The 18377-nt window shown below is 43.4% G+C and overlaps 1 protein-coding gene across 1 annotated transcript; it reads right to left on the bottom strand.

The window, feature by feature from the left end:
• Nucleotides 1-15648: 15648 nt before the first annotated feature.
• Nucleotides 15649-16164, bottom strand: LOC120713362 (keratin, type I cytoskeletal 9-like). Its single transcript, XM_039999345.1, has one exon. It carries the CDS (start codon nt 16162-16164, stop codon nt 15649-15651), a length of 516 nt encoding a protein of 171 aa, XP_039855279.1.
• Between the last annotated feature and the right edge of the window lie 2213 nt (nt 16165-18377).

Genomic DNA, 18377 nt, shown 5'->3' on the forward strand with positions numbered 1-18377 from the left:
TGTATGATCCAAGGTACAAATGCCCCATCACACATAGGCAAGTCCAAGGGTCAAAAGGGCCCACTTGGCAGCCTCACATGAGAAGGAAACGCAGCCCATGAGCAATGCTACATCAACAATCCAAGGTGAACTCCTCTCGACCACTCAGACGCGAGCACGAGGATCCATGGGCCCACATGCAGCAAGAAACCGACTTAAGACAGGGCTTATCACCAAGATACGACATGTGGGACATCAGAGCAACCCAATCGCCAAAGGGGAGGTCAGTTGGGCCTGACTGGCCGACCATGGTTAGGCGCCACTGCCTTTCCCCCTTTGACGTGACACACTGTGATTGGTCCTAAACATCGGTTCAAGGATGTGAATCCAATTCCATGGGCGAGCGCCAACGAGCCGACCGCGCCAACTCGGATTCACACGACGCGACAACGACAGAAGCTGTGTGCGTGCCCATGCTCATCGTGCATACTTATAATAAATGTATACTACATGAGAGGTCTCAGGCATGTAACCCTATGTATTCAAACTATCTAGTATTCTCTTTCTTTTCTTTTTTCAATCTTTTTGTTTACCTTTTTATGTTTTTTTGTAGATGCTCTTTTGATAAATATTTCATATAAGTATGCTAAAAAGTTATCTTGACAAGTTGTATTTTTACAAGTTGTATGACGAACTTATGCGTAAAAGTTGTGTGAAGAAGTTTTCTTGGAAGTTATGTTCAAAGTCATATTTCAGTAAGGAAATTCAACAAAGTTATGCGTAAAATTTGTACATGTCGTGTTAAAAAAAATTGTCCTATACAAAGTTGGTTGGAAAAAAATTATGCATAAAAGTTATAAGTATAGTAAAAGATGTGCTAAAAAATATTATCTAATAGTTTTATTGGAAATATCATCCGATAGTCGTTTGAAGAAATTATACATACCTAAGTAACTTTCTAAAAGTAGAAAGCTGTGGAGAAAAAAAATTTCCTGAAAAGGAAAGTCACTCACTATCCGATCGAGCATTGGTACGCCTCCTGGAACGAGTGTGCTTACTAGCAGAGCCCGTTCGAGGAGACTTGACTACAGAAGGCACCCGTGCAAACCAGTGGCTCCCTCCTATAAAAGGTAGAGGAGGGGTGAGAATTAGAACACACACCACACATCACTCACCACCAAGTGGAGAGCCAGTCTAGCTTGTGTAGGAGAGAGAAGTAGAGGTACTAAGGAGGGGCGCCCGGTTGTTGGCGTTCTTCTCCAATTTGTACCTCTACAAGAGAGTGAGGAGGAGTCGGGGGAAGTGCCGGGTTTGTCGGTACTTTTCTCCGCTTGTACCTCGACGGATGCTTATTCGGATGTAAGTGCTCGAGACTTTCTTATTTAGAATTAGAGTTTAGTTGCAAGTTATTTCTTCTGCCTTTTATTGAATTGAGTGTATACTTAGAGTAGCATTTGATCCTAGCTTAAGACTCCAGATAGATAAGAATAAACTTGGCCAGGGTTAGGATTAGTACGTGATAGCGTACGTGGTATCTAGGCTAGACTTTACCACTCAGTTGTTCTATATTCCCACGGATTGAGAGGTAGACGGCAGGTGGTGACAGCCTTGTTCGAGCCCTAGTAACTCTCTATGTTCGGTTATAGAATAGAGCATTATTGCCGGAACAACTGGCTTGTTTAAGCCAGGGGAAACCAGTAGTTCAAAGTATAAGGTGAAGATATCTCTTTCTCTAAGCATAGATTCTCAATCTTAGGAAGTCCTCTCTGTCCTATCCTTCCTATATAAGTGTGTGTGTCCTTGGATGAGCCTGAACCCGTAGATAGTGAACTCACGTTTGTCAGTGGATACGATACCCTGGAATACCAACAAGCTTTCTGGCGCCATTGCCGGGGAAGGTCAGCTGCATTATCTACAGACCCAGTTTGTTCTCGTATCTTTTGTTTTTCTTTCCTTCTACCCCCGCTACCCATGGGGAAGCTATCTTTTAAAAGCTTCTCTATCCTATGGAATGTATTCACCATCCTTTTTTATTTTTTTTTGCTATCTTTACCTCTAATACCAAGGAGCAACCTTCTATCTACAACCATTCTATTCCTAAGGTCGAGTTCTCTGAGCCATCATCACCATCCTCATCTAGCTATATGAACTCGACTCTAGCTTTATAGCCATGGTTTGGAAGCGACCCTTCTCGAGAGAAATTAATGAAGATCCCTATGATTGAATTCAAGGAACTGTATTCGCGTCTAGTAATCCTAGGCATGACACAGGAAGCCTTGCGATGGAAATTGTTTCCATTCTCTCTCATAGAGAGGGTGGAGCAATGGTACACCTGCAAGATAGGGAATTTGAGCGGTGATTGGGAAGAGCTTTGGGATGAATTTTGTTACTCATTTGCCCTCACTGAACGCATAGACTCCCTACCGATTGACATTCTCGGTTTTGAGCAATTAGAGAAGGAGTCCATAGGTGCAGCATGGGCTAAATTCTTACGCCTTTTGGCGTCTAGCCTAGACTTGTCTATACTCGAGTTTAGTCATGAAATCTGCCCTATAAATAATTTTCAAATTTTTTGCAGAAATTCATTTAATTCAAAAACATTATCAAAATATATCAGAAAAGGGAAATTTGTACCTTAGTCCTATTTTGATCTATAGAACTAGAAAAAAATATCAAAAGCATATTTCAGTGTATATAGTGATTATGAGTTTGGAAAGCGCAAAGTAAGTCTTAAGTTGCATAAGAGAGTAGAGTGAGTAAGTTATACATTATGTTTCACACTCTTCACCATTACCTACATTGAAATATAGATTTGCTACCTTTTCAAAATTTTACAAGCAAAATAGGCTTATGATAAAAAATTTCACCTTTTTTGAATATGTTTTCATTTGAATAAAATTTTGAAACTTAAAAAAATCATTTGTAGGGGCGGGTGAGGGAGTCACTCGCCCCTAAAAAGTTATTTGTAGGGGCGGATGAGGGCGCCACCTGCCCCTACAAATCATTTTTGAAGGGTGGGTGACGCCTTGACCCGCCCCTACAAATCATTTTTCTATATATACCAAGACTTGGCAAAATTTTTAAGATCCCTGGCGCGCACGAGCAGACACGCCGGGAGGCTGCCAAAATTTCTCCCTCCTGCTGCCGCACCCCTCCCCCTCCTCCTCCTCCTCGCACCGCTGCTGCTCCTCCTCCCCGCGCCGCCGCACCCCTCATCCTCCTCCTCACGTGCCGCCGCTGCCCTAGCTCCTCCTCCTCCCGTGGCGCCTCTCCTCCTCCCCGTGACGCCGCACCCCTGCTCCTCCTTCTCCCTGCGCCGCCGCACCCCTCCCCCTCCTCCTCCTCCTTCTCCTCATCCTCCTCCTCCTCCTCCTCCTCGCGCGGCCGCTAGCCTAGCTCCTCCTCCTCCTCCCCACGCCAACACCGAGTGGACGCGCCGCTGCCTCTGAGTGGTCGCCGCCGCCTCCGAGTGGACTTGCCGCCCATCTCCTCCACACCACGCCTCCACCTCCGCCAGTATGCCCCCCTCCACCACCTCCTCCGGTTTTCCTCACCGGATTTGGCTGCGGGCCTGCCGCCATGCCTCCGACCGGCCCACGCCGTTCAGAATGGCCCCTACGCAGCTGTACCGGCCATGGCCGCGGCCATTGCGAGCCTGGGGTTGGCCGAGTGACCCACTGACTTGTGGGACCCACTGGTCAGCCCCTGTTTAGAGTTTAGGGGTTTTTAAATTGAAGCGGTGAACTTGTAAATTCATAGATTTGATTGAGATCCTGATTATGCAAGTCGAGCTTGGGGTTTACGGTGCATTTATATTCATAGATGGGATCGATTTATATCTTCTAGAAGTTCTGTGGTGGTGGTCGTGGCCGTTTGCACAATATTGAATCTCAACGTCCAAGCATACACTTCCATGATGCCATTGCCTTGCCATCGGGCAATCGAACGTGCAGATCAATTCCAGAGACGCTGTAAGATTCATTTGTTATTTTCATATAGTTTTACCTATACTTCAATAATTTCTAAATTTGCTCACATATAATGCAGCATATCAACCTTATTAGATGGCTTAAAGATGTTGTCGAAGGTTTGGGTTGTACTACTCCTGTTGTGCAACTTCAGTAATTTCTAAATTTGCTCACATATAATGCAGCATATCAACCTTATTAGATGGCTTAAAGATGTTGTTGAAGGTTTGGGTGGTACTACTCCTGTGGTGCGACTCGAGCTTATTCGGGAACCAGATTTCAAAAGGGTACATATTTCAGATCAGGTACCTGTTCGGCATATAGATTTTGCCTCGATGGAACCAAGAGAGGAACCAATTTCCTTGAGGATACCGATGGTTTCAATTGCCACAATGGCTGGAGTGGCACAAATTTGGACAACTTATGAGAGTCTAGCGGTGGAGGCCTGCCTACGGCAGCTTAAGGATCGTAGGTACTTTATTCCCGACTTTTCATATTTTCGAATTAAGCAGCTACAGGCGTGAGAAAGAAATGTTATTCTTACTGCAGAGAGGCTTTGTCGGCTTACTCGACAAGATAGGGTATGAGATTTTTTTAGTCATTGTTAACTTTAGTAATGTTACATTATTCTTCTCAACTTTCATAATATTATTATCACCTTGTAGGATCTCATCGATGGTGAATCTACCATTACGGCAGTTAGCTTTCGGGCTATTCTGAATCAAGTCTTGGGATACTTAGGTTTGACTTACATGGGTGGAGGGCCATTCCTTACTAGAGATTTAAGGTTCCAATCAAAGCTCTCCTTTTATTGGACAAGTCAGCTTAACACTCCATTGTTCGATATTTGTAGTTCTATATGTCGTAGGTATTGGGAAGCGGAGCAAAGTACACTTGTTTGTGCTCTAGTATATTTTGATGAAGTTTTAGGTTGGATGATTGGAGACCTTAACTATCTTGAATATCTACAAAGGTGGGCATTTCATAGCTTGAATTTTGTAATATGAATGGATGTACTGCTACTATTATCTTTGAACAGCTTGTACAAACTTAAGTATTTATAATATGCATGGATGCCCTACCTTATGAAATTTGATTGCATTGTTATTGGAGTGTTGGATCCAAATGGGTCAATTCAGAACTAGTTTGGTAGAACAATATATATAATGGAAATTCAAATTTTAAATGGCACTAAGAAATAAATTAAATTCAAATTGCTAATTTTTTTGTCGGGCTGGAAATTCATTTCCAGGGGCAAGCCACGGACCACCCCTCACCGGCCCCTAGAAATGCATTTTCAGAGGCGGGACACCCCCCACCCTGCCCTGAATATCCATTTGTAAGAGAGGGTAACGCACCCGCCCCTGAAAATAGCTATTTTTACCGGCAGAAATCAGAGGCGGGAGCGCCGTCCGCCCCTATAAATAGGATTTTACCTGCCCCTAGAAATCTTTTCTGTAGTACTGTAATCTTCATAGCAATCATCATTTGCAGGGAAGAAGTATATTTACCAATGTACTAATATATCTATACTATAAAAGTTGAAATAATTGTAATATATCTATACTATAAAAGTTGAAATAATTAGAAGCAATTCTCATCCAACGTGACCACCCTTTTCCATCAAAGATGGTTCCACACCACTGGTGTTAAGATGGTGAATAGTTGAAAATAGCTATTTCTAAAATATTTCCAACCAAAACTACTTCTATCTTTTCTCACCACGGCTCTTGTACATACCCAGCATACACACCCATCATATTTGATGTGTTATTTAGGCAACGTTAACGTTAATTTAGGAAATCTCAATTAATTTCGTATGGAAAATAAATTTAATTAAGCGATTGAATGATTGAAGCGTGGATACTTTCTTTTAGTTATGATAGCTCGTGTATATAAGATGTTGCGGAGCGCCCAAATGAAAGAACATGAAACACAACCCATCTCTAGAACAGGACACCACCTTGATTCATTTTATCAACTGAAAGCATAAAGAAATCGGTATCATCCGCTATTTTCTTCCACTGGGAGGACGCTATGGCACAACCATATGGTGCAGCGCTGGTAGGTTTTGTTGCTCCGGCGCATTCCAGCTCCCTTCATCCAGCTGGACTAAGAGAGCTTTGTTTATGCGACACAAGGTTAACTTTTCATTTCACTTAGGGTAAAGTCTGTTTTTCAACCCCGAACTATCACGATAGTCCGATTTTAGCCCTTGAACTACGAAACCGGACATCCTACACCTCCAACTAACGAAACCGTTTGAAAAACAACCCTGGCTCGGCCAAAGGCGGTTTTGCTACAGTAAAATTTCCGAATTTCTAGAATTTCACACCTCTCTCAATTAAATAATAAAGAAAGCATAGTTAATATTGTCTAAAAATCATGATATTTTTTTGGGAGGTAGATAAAAAGACAAGGAATTTATTTTGGCTAGATGTGATACATTAAACATAATGGAATTTGAATTATAAAATTTAAAAAATGGGTAGAATTCAAAATATCTTCAATTTTTGGGTCAGCTAAACCTTTGATAAAAATGAACTAAAAATATGATAATTCATAATTTTTTATTTAGTTTAATATGGTATTTTTTATTGGCCCAAGTGTTTATGAAAGTTTTTGAATTCCTTCACAACGCTCAAATTTGAATCAAATTTGATTCCTCAAATTTTAATTTATGAATTTTCTATAGAACTTGGGCTAATAAAAAGTACCTAACTAAACTAAATAAAAAATTATGAATTATCATATTTTTAATGCATTTTTATCATAGGTTTAGCTGACCTAAAAATTCAAGGAATTTTGAATTCTACCTATTTTTTAAAATTTTATAATTCAAATTCCATTATGTTTAATGTATCACATCTAGCCAAAATAAATTCCTTGTCTTTTTATCTATCTCCCAAAAAAATATCATGATTTTTAGACAATATTAACTATGCTTTCTTTATTATTTAATTGAGAGAGGTGTGAAATTCTAGAAATTCGGAAATTTTACTGTAGCAAAATCGCCTTTGGCTGAGCCAAGGTTGTTTTTCAAACGGTTTCGTTAGTTGGAGGTGTAGGATGTCTGGTTTCGTAGTTGAAGAGCAAAAATCGAACTATCGTGATAGTTCAGGGTTGAAAAACAGACTTTTCCCTTTCACTTATAGCAAAGGTGACATATAGATTAATTAGACTTAATAGATTCGTCTCGTGATTAAGTTATGACATAAAATTAGTTTTCTAATAAATCTATATTTAGTAATTTTAATTGGGTGTTTAAACATGCAATATGACGGGATTTATGACTTAAATTGAAAAAACTAAATGAGACTTTACCTATGGCACATGCATTTCCACTAGTTTTAGAAAATGCTAAATCAAGCAAAGTTAGAGATGGGTGAAATTTATTGCTGGGTCTAATAATAATGCATGGCGACCAATTCGCTGCAGCCAGAAACAGCTAGTCAATGGGGGACAGAAATTTTTGGCCAGGCTCACGCGTTGAAGCCTCGCTCCACGCGTGATGCGCATGCGGTCAGATTGGGCCCACATCTTGTCGAGAGAGCAAGCCGAGCAACAGGGGCAGCGCCCATGTACTGATGTACACGCGGCACGACACCACAGGCGAAATAGCGCTGAGAGCCTGAGGCCTCTTTGCTTCAGCGATAATTATATTTTTACTCAGGCTTGAGCGGGAGTTTCATAGACACAGTTATATAGACTGAGAAATAAGACTGTGCCAGATGAGTTTTATGGTGATGAAATTCTTCTTACATTTCATAAAACTCTAGTCTTCTCTCTCATTGTTATGTTAGCAAAAGTGATGATATTTAATATCATAAAATCCTTTATGAAACTCCTATTGTGACTGACCTCACACGGAAGCGTGTACAGTACATGGTGGTTTGGGAGGCCATGATAATATCCTGAAGAACGGAATACGAAAAGATTAAAAATCTCAATTGCTGATGGAACCGAGGGACGTCGGTACAGCTGCCAATAGCTATACGGAGCTACCACATGTATATTTTTATTTTAATATTTAAAATGCATGTATGCTTAAAATGAAAGTTAAATTTAAGGTGATGATGACTTAAAAAAATTTACATTGGTGCGCACTATTTTTGGAAGGCACGGTTACGGCTATATATTTGCATACAACAACAAAATCTTATTTTTTGAGGGAAAGACTGTTGGTGAGATCCCCACATCAAAATATATTAAATAAAACAAAACAACAGAGAGTTACTTAGGGGAATTTACAAAGAAAGACTCAAGCGCGTCGAATGGATCGCCATTTATTAATCGGATTGCTTGTGTTTAAGTATGGTTTAGTCTCTCTTATTTTTGCTACTCGGTTTTGTTTCTTTCGGACGCGTTGTGGGGTGTGATTGTGTTTTTGAACAGTTATATGTATCAATTGATACAGAGGCTGGAATATGCTTAATATATTCTCTTATCTAAAAAAACGACTATAGCTAATGAGAAATACAAAGACGCTAATCCTCTCTAACTCTCACGAGTTGAGAAATATATATATATTTGCATACAGCAACAAAATCTTAACAATGTTTATTGTTGAAGATGCATATTAATTTGCACAAGCCAATTAATATGAGCATGTTTCTGCATATAACAAAAATTATAAAAAATATTCAAAAGATGAGATGCTTATATTTTGAAAAGCATAAGATGTACATAAGGAAAATAAAAAATATAAATTTTGATAGTGATGCACATTTTTCTCTGTGACACAAAATGCACTTATAATTGTACACAACAAAACCTCAAAATCATTAATTGTTCAAGATTGAAAGTGATCGGGTGCTCTAGCCTAAGAGGGGGAGGGGTGAATTTGGCAACTTAAAACCTTAACCTAAGGCTCCAACTAGTTTGCACGTAAACTTAAACTAAAACATGCTATCTAGATGTGAACTATTGTTCTTCCAGTGTGAAAATCTCATCCCAAAATTTTTTTGCAACCTATAGCCAATTCTAGCAAGATACTATACTAAGAATGTAAAGGCACACAAAGTTGCAATATGAAATGTTGAAACGTAAAGAAGGGATGAGAGAAAGCAAACTATCGACACGAGGATGTGGTTCGGTGAGGCACAAAAGGCAGTCCTACATCCACGTTGTTGAAGCACTCACGCAGAGTATCGCTTTCCGGTAATCAAGTCTCTTCTGTGGACACAACTACGGCCACCTTGATCCTGTTTTCCACCAAGGAGCTTGCTCACGAAAGATGGGGGTCTCCACGTTTTCCGCACAAAGTTGTTGACGCTGCCGGCAAGCCACCAATCCAAGGGGCTGGCGCACCGAGAAGGCAGCAACACCTTGCTCTCTCATTCACTTAAGAGCTAAACCTATCACTAACACTCATAAAATGTGTGCTGAGGATTAAAGATTTGATCACTAAGCTCTTGGATGGTATGGAGATGTTCTTGGTTGTGGGTGTGGATGTGACTTCTAGAAACTCCTGCAAGCTTCAAATGGCTGAGGGAATCCATATATATAGCCCTCAAACTTAAAGTAGCCGTTTGTAGCCGTTATTCACTTTTTTGCGTAGGCATCGGTTCAACTGGTGACCACCGTCGATTTATCCGGTCACACAGCTTTTGGACTAGCCATTGGACCTCTGACATGCACTCAGAAGTCACCGATTAAACCGGTGCATTGCACCAATGCCCATCGGTTCAACCAGTGTTGAAGACGCGGTTCCTTTGTGCCCTGACATACTCTCTGGACAATGCCTGATGAATGCACTGATGCTTCATTTTATGACCGTCGGTTCAACCGATCGCGCTTGACATTTCTTTACTTTACTCGGCACAGCTTGGGCCTTTGCTCCGATGACACCGCGTCGGTCTATCCGGTGCCTACTGGTTTAACTTGTGCTTGGTGGTCGATTAAACCGGTTCTACTGTTTTCACCGATTTAGTATGTTAATTGACTAGTTTAGTCTGTCAACTGACGAATTTAGTTTGTCAATGCATCTAGCAATGTTCTGCTTGTTTTGCTTCTTTTCTTTTCATATTTGATCATTTGAATGGCTTCCACATCCTTGGAACCTAAAAACACCTTCAAAGTATATCTTGATAAAATGTTAGTCCAAATGATTATTTGTCACACAATCACCAAAATCACAAACAATGGCCTAATAGGGCCATGTTCCTTACAAAGATGCACATATATTTACACATCTGATTTGATGCCCAACAAATAATAGTTAAATAAAAATTATTGAATACATGACGGATGAGATGAACATATTTTGTGTAATTAAAAATCATTAAATTATTTAAAATATCAGATGCACATATTTGTATGAAAAAAATTCCAACAACCGATGCACATTTTTCTTTATAAACCAAGAACTAAATTAAGAAATAGTGTAACAAGGTAGGATGCACATTGTTTAAACGGAAATATTACAAATGTACATACTAAAAATATTTAACAAAAATATTAAATTATTTGCCCAATAGACATCTTTGATCATCGCCAACTAAAGGTGAATATTCCAAAATTTAAAATTTCATTGGAAGTCTTGTACTAGGTTTGAAGGTGTAGAAAGCGCAGAAATTGTGCATCAAAGTGGAATTAAAGAGTGCTCGTTCAAACCATTCAGTTAAAATATTATTCTCTCTCAAATCATAGAAGAATATTTGAATAGTGCAGCGGTAGGGATAGGTGATGGATGTGATGCTGTGGCTGGATGCCCTGTTTAGTTGGTTAAAAAGTTGTTGATTTTGGTACTGTAACATATTTCGTTGTTACTTAACAAATAATATTTAATTATAAACTAATTAGGTTTAAAAGATTCATCTCGTGCTAATCAGTTAGACTGTATAAATAATTATTTTTTCAGCTGTATTTAATGCTCCATGCATGCGTCCGAACATTCGATGTGTCGGATACTGTATAAAATTTTTTGAAACTAAACGGGTACTAGAGTGGTCATACTACTTTGCACAGAACCAATGAATCACTATCACTAGGCCTTTCCTGATCAGCGACCGGGAGATAGGAGTCCGGAAATCTAGGTTCCGCAGTTGATTTACGCCTCCGTTTTCTTTGGCAATAAGGATCAACTTATTTATTGATTGCACCATGCACCACATCTGGCCACACGGCAAAATATGACGACGTCGACCGGCTGTGATCGACGGGCCACGTGGTGCTATGTTTGCCGTGTGCCTCCATGTGGCACACGGTATAGATGTAAATTCGCCGTGTGACTAACGGAGACACACGGCAAAATGTGACGGCGTTGACCGACCGTGATGCTCTGGCCACGTGGCCCTATCTTTGCCGTGTGCCGATGTTAGGGCACACGGCGAAGCCTCCTTCTGCCGTGAGCTTTATTTTGACCGTGTGTTCTGTATTTGGTCCACGACAAAGGCTCTCTTCGCCGTGTGCCCGATGGTTTGCGCACGGCGAACTCTTAGGCACACGGGGAATTACCGGTTTCCGGTAGTGATGGGCGGAGCTCACGTCGAGGCCAAACTAAGACTCTGCACCTCGGGCCATTCTCTATCTAAATATACATTTATCAAGAGTCATGAAACTGGAATAAAACTCCATTGACAGGATTTAAGTTTCATCTACACACTCATCAACTTCTATTGGTCACATGGTACATTTGATCATTAATACAAATCAACAATTAAATGTGACAACTTATCTATGAAACTGTACATTGAAAGAGGTGGTTTTATTTCAGTGTCAAACTGACATGACATTTTTTATAATTGTGCGATGACATTGTGTACTAAGATGATTTCCACAGACTTCCACACTGCATGCTCATGGTAGCCTACGCAAGCAAGAGCATCAACTGCTCATATCTATTTAGACCAATTTCAGTGGGAATGTTATAAGAATGTTATGGACATTAAATTTGCTAACATACCAAATGTATGAGAAGAGAGAAAAGAGGAGTATCATGAAATGTGTGAGAAGTGTCATCATCATGACACTCCACTGACACAGTTCTTAAGATTACAATTTAGATAATTGTGTTGATGACACTCCCACTGAGATTGGCCTTAGAGTTGAGTATCTTCGTCGCCGCCTTTAATTTGTACTCATATACTCCGTACTCATATACTCCCTTCGCATATACCTCTGCTCTTATACTTCAGCGCCTTGAGTTGAGTACCTTTGTCGCTAATTTGTACTCATTTAAGGCAATCTGAGATTTTGTGCATGTTGTAATTAGATAGTACCCCCTTGATTTTACCTTACCCTCTGCCTATTTTCAGCCTATCATTGAGAGAAGGCGGCCTGCGACGAAGATGCGGTGTAACGGCAGCTCAACGGCGAGCTCGAGCTCGGGTGGCGGCAGCGCTGCGTTGGGGGAGCAAGCGAGGCACCACACCAGAGCGTGGAAAGGAGGTGCGGCTTTTAAAGTCCAAGGGACAGGAGCGGAGCGGCTGTTGGCAGGGAAAGGAGTGGCGCGGCGAGAGGTGTCCGGCCATGATGGCCACTGATGTCGTGCGGCTGTTACTAGGAAGGGGAGAAGAAACAGAAGAGGGAGGCGGGGAGGTGGAGCTAGTGCTCCACTGAGCACTAAAGACGAGTGAAGAAGGGATGGGAGAGTGTGCGGGCGCGGCGCGACGGCCGGTGCGGGGGAGGAGGCGGACGGCCAGAGGTAGAAGATGGCACCGATAGGTGGGACCAAGGCGTCAGTGAGAGTGAGGTCGATTCGTCTGCAGATCAGATTCCAGCGGAGGAGGAACGAGGGAGGATCTGCGCGGGGGAGAGCTCAGACTCTGCCAGCTCAATCCTCCCACAGCACTGGCACTGGCACCGGCGGTAGAGGAGACGGGTGAGGATCAGCTCTAAAACACGGATACGTCAAGGGGCATGCGTATCCCGTATCGAATATCCGATGCGGATACGTGCGGGATACGGCCAGAATACGTATCCACACTGTGTCCGCGTATCCTAGTTTAATTGGGCCTAAAATTCACGATTAGAAACGTCTCAGCCCATTATTGGATATAGCCCAGCCCAACTAACCACCATCACATTCCTTTTGACCTACTGCCAAGTGCCGACCCCTCCCAGCTCCCAATTGCCTCCCTCACGCAGCCGCCACTCGCAGGCGGCGTCCAGACTCGCCGCCCGCCGGCAACCGGTCTCCACCCTCGCCGGCGACGAGGAGCCCCCGCGACGGCGACGAGAAGCCCCGCATCCGGCCTCCAAGCTCCAGCAACAAGTCCCGCGACGGCCCTGAGCCCCCGCGTCCCTCGCCGGCGACCACCCTCCGCTCTCGCCAGCGATGAGGAGCCCCGCATCCGGCCTCCAGCAACAAGTCCCGCGACGGCGACGAAGAACTGCGCCGAGCCGGCTGCTACGCCACGCCCACGACCCCCTGCGACGGCGAATGTTGACTGCAACCTTGCTCTGCTCGTGCCCCCTGCTTATATGAGTTCCTCTCCCTCCCCAATCCAATTTAGATCTGAGCTAGTACGCCCTGCCTTATTGATTTTGTCCAATGTTTATCGTCCAGTATGGCATCTCCAAATTTAGAACCCGTTGCTATCATGTTATTTTGAGTGTAATAGACTTTTAATGTCTCTTTGTTGAACTAGAATATTTATTTTGTAATTTATTATGCACAATTATTATTTATTAAAAAAAATAGTTAAAATATATCCGTCTATCGGGTTGTTTGGGAAATTGTTGTATCCGCGTATCCGTATTATTCCAATATCGATACACGTATCTGTATCCGTGCTGCTCAGATCAGGATGGCAGCGGAGGACAGAGGAACCCTCGGTTGTCAATCTGGTGCGTGCGGGGGTGTGATGATGCTGGGTTGAGCACGTGGTGGCGCAGCGGCCAGCCTTGTGAGCATAGAGCCGGCGACCGACGCGGGAGACAGAGCTGTGAGGGGGAGGGGGGTCGCCATCGCGAGGGGGAGGCCGTCAAGGTGGAGCGAGATAGGAAATGTCGAGACGCGTGGGCATGCAGATGATACGATATGATACGAAGGGAGCTGCGCGGACGGAATGATATGAAGGGAGTGACGGATGACGAAGGAAAAAAATCTCACTTAGCTGCTTTTTAGTTCTAATATAGATTAGGAGGCAACTACGTGGAGAGCTCTCTCCACTTAGCCTTAAGTGGAGAGTCTTACTAGTTACTATATTTAGCAACTACACATGCACCAAAAATGGAAAAAACAATTATGCCTCTCCGACGTGGCTTCTGGTCCGTGAGCTCGGAATGCAATCCCAGGGGCAGCCACGTGCCATGGCGCAAGTGATCTGGTGCAAGTTAAAAAAATCTATAGTCCTACAACCACATATGCGAATCAAAATCCGATTATACCGTTCTATTTGTTTTATCTAGAGCTTCAAAACAAGATCTCACATGACTATGTTTTGCTCAAAGTGGTGATGTTACTTTTTCAAAGACAAATCTTACTTACCCTGCCGTATAAACTAGTTGCAAGTTACTTTCTATCACGAACCAGAACATTACTTTTTCTAAAAATGCTATACTACAATGTTACTTTTTATTTAACTCTCACCAAGTATAAAAGTTACTTTTTCAAAAACAAATCTTACTTCCTCTACCATATAAACAAGTCACAAGTTACTTCATACCATGTATCATGTATATTATTGGTATGTTACTTTATGTCACAACCCAGAAAGTTAACTTTTCTAATATGTTTATACTACAATTTTTTTTTTAATTTTCGCGAAATATAAAAGTTACTTTTCTTAATAAAGGAACGGATCCTAAAAGTTACTTTTTGTTATATTAATGTATTAAGAAGTTACTTTTTGTAATTTTTACGGAGTAGAAAGTTACTTTCTTAACACTGGGTTATAAAATTATTTTGAAGATAAAAATAACAAACTTTCAATTTTTAGAAATCGGGTGGGATTATACTTTCTGTTTTAAGAAAGTTTGAGAGCTCTCCCGGTAAGATTAAAAGGAGAGGGCTCTCCATTTAGATTTTCCGTATAGATTATTTGTAGGAAGAAGAATATTTACCAATGTACTCATGTATCTTAGAAAATATTAAAATCAACGAAGCTAGTGAGGCATGAAAATTATTGATGGGCTAATAACAAAGCATTGCCAGTCAAGGGGAAGAAAATTTTGACCACGCAATGATGACGCGTTTTCCACGCGTGATGCGCATGCAACCGATCAGGTTGGGCCCACATATTGTCGAGGGAGGAAGCAGGTGGCAGGCGCGGCGCCCAGCCCCATGTAGGGCTGAAAAAAAAAAACTCGTTAAGCTGGCTCGGTGGCTCGTTTCAAAATTGCTCCGATTACGTTTGTTCTTTTTTTAAAATAAAGATTAGTTGATTTGGAACAAAAGTCAATTTTGGCAGGCTCGGCTCGGCTCGGCTCGTTATGCTCGATTTGAAGTTGCATATCAAACAACGCGGGAGACTATAATAAATACGAATATATTGATTTCGAAGAAAGCTCGAAAAAAGTCGAGGCTCGGCTCGATTCCACCCCTAGCCCCATGCGTCTGGCTAGGGATGAAAACAATATGATTTTATCGGAAATGAAAACGACATCGGTAATACGGTAATTTCGGAAACAAACACTACTACACAAAACATTTTCCCAGGTGGTCAAAAAACATTTCCGGAGGCGGGCAAGCCCGTCCGCCTGGGGCTCAACGCCACGGTAAATCGAACATTTACCGAGGCGGACAGAATGCCGGTTAATGAAATAAAAAATAAAAAAATCCTGTGAGCCCGCCGACGGGCCCGCAGAGCCCATCGACGAGGCCCGCCAAGCCCATCGGGGTGCCGCCGGCCTCCATGCGCCCTTGGTCGACACCGCGGAGCCCGCCGCCGTACAGCCCCTGCTCCGCCGTGGAGCCCCGCCACTGCCGTGGAGGGCCATAAACGCCGTTCCCCCTCCACGCCCGGCGTCCTCCTGGCCGGCCCTCGTGCCGAGCACCGCTGCCCCCGCTGTGCACCGTAGCTCCAGGCCGCCGCCGCTGCTGGGAGGGAGCCGGATCCGCCCCGCAGTCGTGCCATCCCCTGGATCCGCCTCGCCTGGCGCCAGATCCGCCGTGCCCGCCGCCAGATCCGCCGAGCCTGTCGCCCCCGATGCGCTCCGCAGCTCCAGGCTGCCGCCGCCGACGGGAGGGAGCCGGATCCGCCCCGCCGCCGCGCCAGGCGCCGGATCCGCCGAGCCCGTCGCCGCTCGAGGAAGGGGTCGCCACCGCCATGGGAGAGAGGGGAGGCACCTGCCGGCCCCCGCGCTCACAAGCTCTAGCGCGCGGGCGTGGCTCAGCGGCGGAGGGCGGGAGGGAAACCTTGGAAGGGAGGGAGGAGATAGCGAGGAAAAGGAGGGAGGGAGGAGGGGCGCCAGCCGCCGCTGGTTGGCTGCGCGTGGGGGGAGAAGTGGGAGGTGATTAGGGTTTGCATCTTGATTTATATGCCAGATTTCTAATGGGTTCTAGTGGGCTGGGCGTTTGGGCCCGATTAACCGAGGCGGTTGATTTACGATGTCTGTCTCGGTTAATATATTAACCGAGGCGTTTAGCTTAAAACAACCGTCTCGGTTAATAATACATTAATTGAGGCGGTCATTTTATGTTTGACCGTCTCGGTTAATCGATTTTGTGAGGTGGTTTTCCATAACCGCCTCGGTTAATAAAATGTGGCCGCCTCGGTTAATTCTTGCCATTAACCGAGGCGGTTTTTTTTCTGACCGCCTCTGAGCCGTTTTCAAAGAGCCTCGGTAAATCATTTTTTGTAGTAGTGGAAAATATACGGTCGAGGACACATCAAAAACGATCAAAACTCATCAAAACAATATTTTGAAAAACGATAAATATGCCAAACCATAGAGCACAACACTGATCATATGATTTGACATATTTTATACACAAGTACTAATGGTTAAGATATTAGTCCAAGTATGAGTCCATCCATGACATGTATCTCATTTCATAATACTAAAATTTTAGACATTAATCTCGTCATCCATGAAGCTATACATAGTCCCATGAATTCACGTTGCTAGGTTGTGATTTAGAGTTAGGATAATGAGTCATGACTCTCTAAAAATATAGATATGACATTTTAAAAATATAGACATCAATGTGTACTGACTTTGTATGTGAATACGGTATTTCTATCGCTAAAATATAGTATAATACCTCAAAAATACGATATTTTTCGAAAACGATCGGAAGATGCTCAAATCACTTTCGTTTTCATTTTCATATTTTTTACTATTTTTGTTTTCAATTTTTTGATAATTGTTTCAATTTTTATTTAGCCTTAAAAGTCAATAAAATCTCGAAAACATCATCGAAAATCGGTAACTACCATTTTTATTTTCATCCCTACCGCATTACGCCTCTTTGGTTCATGTTTTTTTTAATGAAATTTCTTTGGTTCAGGTATAGATAGACAATCTTTTTTTTACTTTAGATAAGTACATTGCTATTTAGTTAGCTAGATGACAATAAAAAAGTAGAAAAAAGAGTAGTCACTAGTGACGAGCAAATAACTGATCTATTTCACGTAGTTCAAAAATATGTGAGGTTCAAAAATATGTGAGAGGAATGTGTAGGTCCAATAGTATAAAATAGTCTTTTCTTTTATCTCTCACATCCACATCAGCAGACTACGTAGCTACACTACTACAAAAAGAGCTTTCAGCACCGGTTAGAAACAAGCTTAGGTACCTGTTCTTCAACCGGTGCCCCCAAAGTGAGACCAATGAGGTCTGGCTTTGACACCTGGTAAATCACCCGGTACCTAAAGCCACCTTTGGTACCGGTTGGAATTCCAACCGGTACCAAAGGCAACTACCCCATAACGCAGCTACGCCGCCCATTCCCTCTCATCATCTCCCGTCCTGTTGCTTGCACTCTCTCCCATTCTCCTCCCATCCTCCACTAGCATCTCATCCTCTACTTGCAGTAGAGATTCGTTCAAATGAATCAACAACAAAATATTGAATTGATAAAAAAATACTCATAGATCCGACAATTCATTCAAAAAATCGTTCACAAGATAAATACAGTCCATTAATCCCATAAAATAGATACAATCTATAATCCCACATGCATCTCTATTTAAAAAAATAAAAAAAAATAACCAACTCCGCGGTGCAGACCCGTGCAGCGGCGGCGGCGGCCGGCACCCACAGCCATGGCGGCCCGCGCTCCCACGGCGGCGACAGCGGCCGGCTCCCGCGGCGGTGGCGGCCTGCGCGCCTCTCCGCGGCGGCGGTGGCCCGCACGCCCCTCCGCGGCGGCGGCGGCCGGCTCCCGCGGCGGCGGCGCCCCGCTCGGCCCTCTCCGCGGCGGCAGCGGCCGGCTCCCGCGGTGGCGGCGCCCCGCGCCCCGCTCCGCGGCTCCCGCGGCGGCGGCGGCCGGCTCCCGCGGTGGCGGCGCCCGGCTCCCGCGGTGGCGGCGCCCCGCGC

Source organism: Panicum virgatum, chromosome 6K, assembly GCF_016808335.1.
Source record: "Panicum virgatum strain AP13 chromosome 6K, P.virgatum_v5, whole genome shotgun sequence".
In the NCBI taxonomy this organism is placed as follows: Eukaryota; Viridiplantae; Streptophyta; class Magnoliopsida; order Poales; family Poaceae; genus Panicum; species Panicum virgatum.